Source organism: Scomber japonicus, chromosome 15 (assembly GCF_027409825.1).
Source record: "Scomber japonicus isolate fScoJap1 chromosome 15, fScoJap1.pri, whole genome shotgun sequence".
Classification (NCBI taxonomy): Eukaryota; Metazoa; Chordata; class Actinopteri; order Scombriformes; family Scombridae; genus Scomber; species Scomber japonicus.
This window is the reverse complement of record NC_070592.1, coordinates 10,875,575-10,883,102: the sequence shown is the minus strand read 5'-3', so window position 1 is coordinate 10,883,102 and position 7,528 is coordinate 10,875,575. Positions and strand designations below refer to the sequence as shown.

The 7,528-nt window shown below is 36.7% G+C and overlaps 1 protein-coding gene across 1 annotated transcript; it reads right to left on the bottom strand.

The window, feature by feature from the left end:
- Positions 1-852: 852 nt before the first annotated feature.
- On the bottom strand, positions 853-7,516 carry rragcb (Ras-related GTP binding Cb). Its single transcript, XM_053333900.1, has 7 exons — positions 7,016-7,516; positions 5,363-5,566; positions 5,060-5,259; positions 4,002-4,116; positions 3,760-3,902; positions 3,504-3,652; positions 853-2,027 (listed from the first exon to the last, which is right to left on the bottom strand). The coding sequence occupies exons 1-7, from the start codon at positions 7,208-7,210 to the stop codon at positions 1,870-1,872; spliced, it is 1,164 nt and encodes a 387-aa protein (XP_053189875.1). The 5' UTR covers positions 7,211-7,516; the 3' UTR covers positions 853-1,869.
- Between the last annotated feature and the right edge of the window lie 12 nt (positions 7,517-7,528).

Genomic DNA, 7,528 nt, shown 5'->3' with positions numbered 1-7,528 from the left:
AATTAATTTTTAATAATTATGAGTTATGTCAAAAAATGTTCAGAATGGAGAAAATGTGACTGTATCTATATGAGAAAATACCTAATTATATTTTTTTATGTATTTACATATATATGTCTTATAATTACAAGATAAAACACTAAGAAAAAAATAGATGGGTTTTTAACTAACTTGGTATCAATAGTGATTCATAATTATGACTTAGTATCTCATAATCATGAGAAACTCTCGACGTTATGAGATAATAATTATAATAATATGATTTTTTTATAATTAATGTCATGATTATGACTTGAGAAAACACTTCATAATGAAAGAAAATTAGGGGGTGAATATTTATAACTCAACATCTCATAATTACAGGAAATGTACACATAATTACGGTATCACATTATCTTTATAAGAAAAACATTTTAAGTACTTTATTGCTATCATAATTTCATTTCATACATTTTCATAATTACGTTAACGTTTCTCATCATTAAATGTTTCAATTCACTATTGCCTCATAATTATGATTTAGTATCTGGTAATCATGAGTCGTTTTAATGATTGTCATAATTATGCTAAACTTTAACTTTTTTCATAATAATCATGAAAGTTTCTCAAAACTTACTATAATGATGATATTGTATCATAATTACTAGTTGAACAAGTAGGCGGTGGATCTCTGTCCATTTCTATGATTACGTAAAATTGTCAAAATTATGAGATACTACGTCACTCATGTACGAAACTTTGTCATGAGACAGTTTCTCATTATCTTGATTTTAAAACACAATTTAAAAAAAGTTTTCTTTTCAAGAGATAGAAAGACTTCGATAACACACAATCAAGCTGGACTCAGCAAAATAGAAACTTATTTTATTAAAGAACTTTATACAGTCGTAAAAACAAATCCTCATGGTCTCTGAGATATTAATCAAGTTGTACAGAAAAGCAAACACAGCTGCTACAAACTGAATCTCTGTGTGGTAAATTTGGCCAAAATGTTCATCAAGCTACAAAAACTCAGCTGTCAGCAGGCGTGGCGTGTCGGCCGAGCGAAAAGCATAATCAGTTATTCCAGACTCCATTAAGATGAAAATGCCGTCACCTCCTCTGTTAATCAACCGAGGCTCTAATGGTGGAGCTGGCACAGTCCTGGTCTGAGGAGATCCTGAGCAGAGCACTGGTCGCATGAGTCATTATCAACAGAAAACACACTGAAGAACAAACACTACGCTCCACAGGACTTTCTTTTCTTTTTTTTCATATTGGGGATTAAACCCACTTACAGCTCACTATATTTCACGGTAAAATGAGCAGGAACATAAAAAGTTTGTTCTGTCGTAGCTGTCGTAGCTGTCGTAGCGTACCTGGTGCAAACAAGCATCAAACTCAAGTTACTAGTTGAGTCAATGAAGCGTTTTTACATTGTACGTTGTGCTTTAACTGTATTTGTATAATGTAGAGTACACAGAGTTAACTGGCCGAGAAGAAGGTAAACATGGCTGACATACTGATAATTGTGCAGGAAAAACATACGTACATGATTTAGTTATTTTTGGCATGTGTCACCTCTAAGAGTATAAATCCAGACAAGTTTGACAAACATAATTCTTCTCTTTGTTACAAGAGAAGCAGGTAGATCAGATCACCTCTCATCCTCCCTGAAAACTGTCAAAATTAAGGTCTATAATCTGAGCTCGGTTCATCAACTGCGGCTCAGCTTCTCTAACTGATTCACATTCAGTTGCACAAAACAAGGCAACGTGTGTTCAAGTGCTTCCTCGATATATGATTTCTCCACCCCTCACCGCACTTCAGGTAAACCAAAGAATTACAGTAAAGTCACGTCGTCGTCGTCTTCTCCCCCCCCCCCCCATCTTAAAGGGCGCTTCCGTTGAGTGCGGCGTATTTCAAGCCCGTCAGGCTGTTGCTGGACGAGCTCGCTGGATTCTGGACGTCGCCCAGTGTCGAGGTGCCAACTTCAAACACTTCGTGTATGGCTTTACGGAAACAGTGAAAGTTGTATTCTATCAAACCTGCAAACAGAAGACGGATAGCATTGAAGTTGACATGCGATAAAGCTTTTGCAATATAAAATAACATGTCTAAAACTCATTGAATAGAAGCTGTAGAAACACACTAAGTGAAAATATTGTTAATGTGTGGAATGAGAAGCCACACTGTTTAAATTAGAGCTGCATTGATTAGTCGATTAATCAATAGTTCAGTCAACAGAGACTATGCTGATGACCAAATAATCTTCTTTAAAAAGCCAAAACTTATAGCTTTAGTTTCTCAAATGTCAATCCTTTTCTTTATTTTATATTTTTGTGAATAAATGTGTTTGTTTTCATGTTTCTTTAAAATATGACGAGTATTTTTCCATTCTTTTTTTGTCTACTATCTGACAAAAACAAAAAGAAAACAACTGGCAAATTAAATTAAGCCTTAGTGTTCACCTGCTCTTTTTAAGATATCTGTCCACACTAAAGGGGCAAAACAAGCAATAAGAAAACTGTCAAATTTCCTCTTCTACATCCTCTTTCTGTTGGCAAATAATAAAACTGCATCACAGCACTCATCTGGTTAGAAGTGCTGCTTCCTGTGAGCAACCGTGCTGTGTTTTATTGCAGCATGATTTAGTTGTTATCTCCTTTTTTCCCAGTTTATGTTTTCAGACATCACAATAAGTATTTAAGTTAATACAAGGAACTTTCATCTTGTGTTGATTTTGGCAGAAACTCTTCCGGTCTGCGGGCCGTAAATCGTTTAGTCTGATTTTGGAAATTATGGTAATGATCAAATTAAGATAAGATAAGATAAAGAAATATTTTATCTTATTTCCTCTTATTTTACGAGGAGTCTGACCCAGCGCTAGGCATTTAGAATAACTATATAGAAGTGGCCAATCTTCACAATGATGGTCTCGTTTGTAGGTCACATAGAGTCATCATTATTACGTTGAGATTGTTTCATAACCAGTTCAAAACTCCTTGAAGTTGCTTTAAAATGGTCATTTGATTACAGGCCATAAATGCTACCTGTTAACTACAATCATTCTTGCTCTGCTGCACTGACAGCACATCAATGAAGGTTAATAACAACACCTGAGCTGTGTGACCTCAAAGAAAGTAGCAGAAAATATAAGTAAGTGGTCTTCTCAATATTGCCACAAGACCCCAGATCAGACTTATATCACGCTTTTCCAAAAGCTAATTTCCCGTCTGAAATTGGATTTTTTTTTTTTTTGAAAGATTCATCCACTTGGAGACTGTGTTTAAAATAATGTTTTTTGGCTGTGGAAATAAAAAAAAGGTCTTGGTGAGGAGGAAACGCCTAAATGGAAAGAAATATATGTGTTCTTAAAAATTCACCCTTGGGATCACGCCTCGCTTTGAACAGACACTTTACGAGCTGGCGGCTTTAGACTTCAAACAGTTGGGACTTCCTGTATAATCAAACCGCTGTCTAATGACACAAATGTAGCTGTTTATAAAATCTAAACTGCGCACCTTTCCTCTCGAAGCTCTCTTCTCTGAGGATGCAGACGAGTGCGAGGAACTTTGTGACCTCTTTCAAATAAAGCACTGTAGTGTTGTTCAGTTTGATGATAGCCAAAGACTCCTTGTCATACGCACAGCCGCTGCCATCCTCCATTAGCCTGCGGAGAGGAAGAACAAGAAGACAGAGAAGCACCTTTAAACACTGCGTTAAAAAAAGAGGATCATTTGCCAACGCTTAAAAAAAATTAAATATAATTCTTCTGACCCGTAAATGCAGGAGACATCGATGACGACATCTATCATATCACAGCAGAGTTCGTAGGACTGCATGTCCACAGGAGAGCTGTCTGTGGCGATGTAAATCTTGCTGACAACATCAAACAGGAAGGCTTTCTCAATCCCAGAGTGCTGCAAAAACATTCAGGATGTGATCAAGAGAAGGATACACAATGTCATAAAAATATCATGTGTGAAAAAAATGAAGAAGAAAGAAAAAACAAAACCTACAGATATGAAAATGTTCAAAAGGTTCTCCAGAGTCGGCAGCTGAGGAATGAGCTTCTGGACGACTTTACTGAAGGCCTCGAATATGGAGTGGTCGTAGATGCTGGTCAAGTAGAAACTGAGGAGGGACATTTTGGGAAGAGAGATAAGACGCTGCGCAAACATACCAAACAAGTTAGAGCAAAAGTCTAAAGTCTTTAATCTCTGAAAAACAAGTGATGTCATGTCTGTCGGCCGTGAGAGATAAAAAAAAACAAAAACAAATCCGGCTTCTCCACAGAGCTGAAATGTTTCAGTTATACGTTACATTTGACACTAAACCTGAAATTTGTGTCATGATCAATATTGAAACAGGCTGGCAACAAAAAAAAGTGAAGGAGACTCTGTGTGCTACATGTATGAGTCAGTAAATGTCATTTCAACATAAATTCAACACTATGATTGCTTCAAACTGCAGCCAAAAGTTAAAGTTACCCATCTGTTAAATGTTGGCTATAAAAGTGCGGCAGGCAGGAGACCCTTACTGCAGGTCACTCTCAATTCCCCAAAATAAATCCTTAGATAAATACATTTTTCGCTTATTAAAGACATCAGTCACACTGTTTTCATGTATTCATTTATTTTCTATCATTTGTGTTCTCTGTCTTTTTATATTGCTTTTATTTGATTAATTTCCCCCTTTATCATCAACATTATGTCTTTTTATTTGAGTCTTTGTAAAGTACTTAGTATTTTTAAAATGAGCTCCATCAATAAAGTGACTTGTGTTTACTTAAATTTGATTGAATTTGTACTTTCCTCCCCATACTATCAAATAAATAAGTAATAAAACAGCAGTCAGTGAGCCAAAATGTGGCACTGTTACACTTTTATTCATCAATCATTTTGAAGCTTTCATGCTAAAAGAAATAAGCGAGAGAGCGTTAACTCTAGAACTGAATCTTTAATCTGATATTTATTTATAATGACGTGGGGAGTGATCTCGAGTCTCTGTTTTCTAATTGTACCTTGTAAAATCTGAAGTATCAAACCTGTGTGAACAGACAGTGTGAGACTCTCACCTGAGGTGAACTTTCTCCAGGCTGGCATCCGCCAGGTCATCGTTGGCCCTCTGATGAATGTCTCTCTGTGTTTCTATTTTGTGATCATCTGACAGACCGTCTACTTTATGGATGAACACTTCAAAGTTGATGTCTGGATTCACTTTGTAGGCTCTGGATACGGTTAGATGTAGCCGTACGAGAGCTTCCACGTAATCATCCTAAAAACAGGAGAGACGTATGTTTATTCATCTCACACAGGAAGCCTTTCAACGCTGCGGTATGTAAGCTTCAGCTCAGACTGACGAACGAAAAAATATATACCTGAGCGTCAATGACAAAGATCAAGGCCCCGGCTCCCTTGAAGATCATCTCGCTGTCGAATGCAGGGTCGAAAAAGTCCACCTGGCCAGGAAAGTCCCAGATCTGGAAGTTGACAAAGGAGCTGCTGGAAATGTCGTCCTTGTAGATTTTGTTGGTGCTCTCGAGGAACAAAGTCTCGTTTGGTGACATTTTGTGGAAAACCACCTGAGAAAAAGGACAATGATGATTACTGTTTGGGTCACTCCAGCCATGAAACTCTTTAACTTATCACCCATAGTATTCACATCATATTAGATGTTATGTACTTTATTTATTTAACATTATGAATTTATTTGCTACTGCATCTTAAATTTGACTACTGCTACATATGTATATATGAAATTACACGTGTGTCCAGTCTGGAGAACAGCCCAGTTTTCCTTTTAGTGGTGCTTTTTGTTATGCAAGAGCCAGAAGGTAAAATCCTCTTGAGAGCTGTATAAATTATAGCTATCCTATTTCCCATTTATTATTTGGTTTTATTCATTTTATTATTATTATTATTTTGCCTCAAGTGCCTTTAGAGGAAGTGCTGTATGTCGGCAGGGACAATAATACGACCAGTATGCAGACTATTGGGTCGCTTTATGGTCATTTTTATTTTTATTCTTAGTCCACAATACAATTTGCCAAGGACAATACTACAGATAACAAATACTCTGTACGGAACGGTTGTTTTTCTGATTGTTGCTTATCTATTTTTATATTTTATTTATTTATGTATCTATCTTTATGTTTTCTCTATGTTGTACTGAGTACTAATGTGCACGTGTGTGTGTATGTCTATAAAACATGGTTGAAACTCTAAGAATATTTGAATAATAATAAGTATAGCTACATACAGTACATTATAGAGTACATTTTGCTCCTATTGTACTTTTACAATATTATTTTTTATGCAGGTATTTTACTTGCAATGAAGTATTTTTACATGGTTGTATTGGTACTTTTACTCAAGTAAAGGATATGAATACTTCCACTGCTGTAAACTGCACACATTTCACACAGGTGTATCTAATAAACTAGCAGCTCCAGGTCGTATTCGGTGATGAAAGAAGTACTTGGCTCCATTAGTTAAGTGAAAGTACTTATGCAGCAATGTAAAAATACTCCATTACAAGTAAAAGTCCTGCATAAAAAAGTGCATCCAAGTACAGTCGTGAGATGATTAATGAGAGAGGAAAGAAGAAAGTTCTGATATACAAGTTTTCAGTTCAGTTTTTTTCAGTTTTCACTTCTGATCTTTGATTTTTTGGTGAAATTTTGGATCATTTGAACATTCATTAAATTAAACCATGTGAGAAGTTTAGAGGGAAAAAAATCACTATTTAGTTGGAGCTGTGAACAACTCTGAAATGTGGCCCTGACTACACACTACTTTTTGTAAGTTGTCAAAAGCCAAAAAAGTTAGTTATATTATCCATTGTGTCAAATCTTCATCTGAAAAGTAACTAAAGCTGTCAGATAAATACAGTGGAGTGGAAGTATATAGTAGCATCAAATGGAAAGAGAACCTCAAAATTACACTTGACTTCAATATTTACAATATTTAAGCACATGCACTTAGCTACTCGCTGTTACTATGTGTGTATTTGAGGGTGGGCAGTACTTTACCTTCTGGATGGAGGACTTTCCGCTCCTCCTCAGACCCATCAGCAGGATCCTGGGCTTGTCTGCTGATGCTGAGCTCTCATCCATGTCGTCCTCCTCCTCTTCCTCCTCTTCAACCCCGTAACCAAAACTTTTAGGAAACGAGCCCACCACACCGTAACTGCCCGCTAACGTGGGCTCCTCATACTGAATAGACATGGTGTCGTTTCTCTTCTTTTAACTCCCTCCTCTCTCTCTCTCTTATCGGAGTTGATAATCCGAGCAGGAATGTTGTTGTTGTCAACAAGCTAGCATGGCAAGCTAACCGAGCTAGCTAGCAGCTGAAGAGAGGGGTTTAAACCTTGCAGATGCCAGATTAAACTCTAACATATCCACGCGTTATTTATAAGACAATTTAACAACAAGTTAAATAGCCATAAGAGTGACACAGCATTGATTAATTCAGCCTAAAGAAAGAGGAATCGCTGCAAAAAGGGCTAGGCTAGTCACAGGTTAAAGGCCCGCCCCTTTCACTGT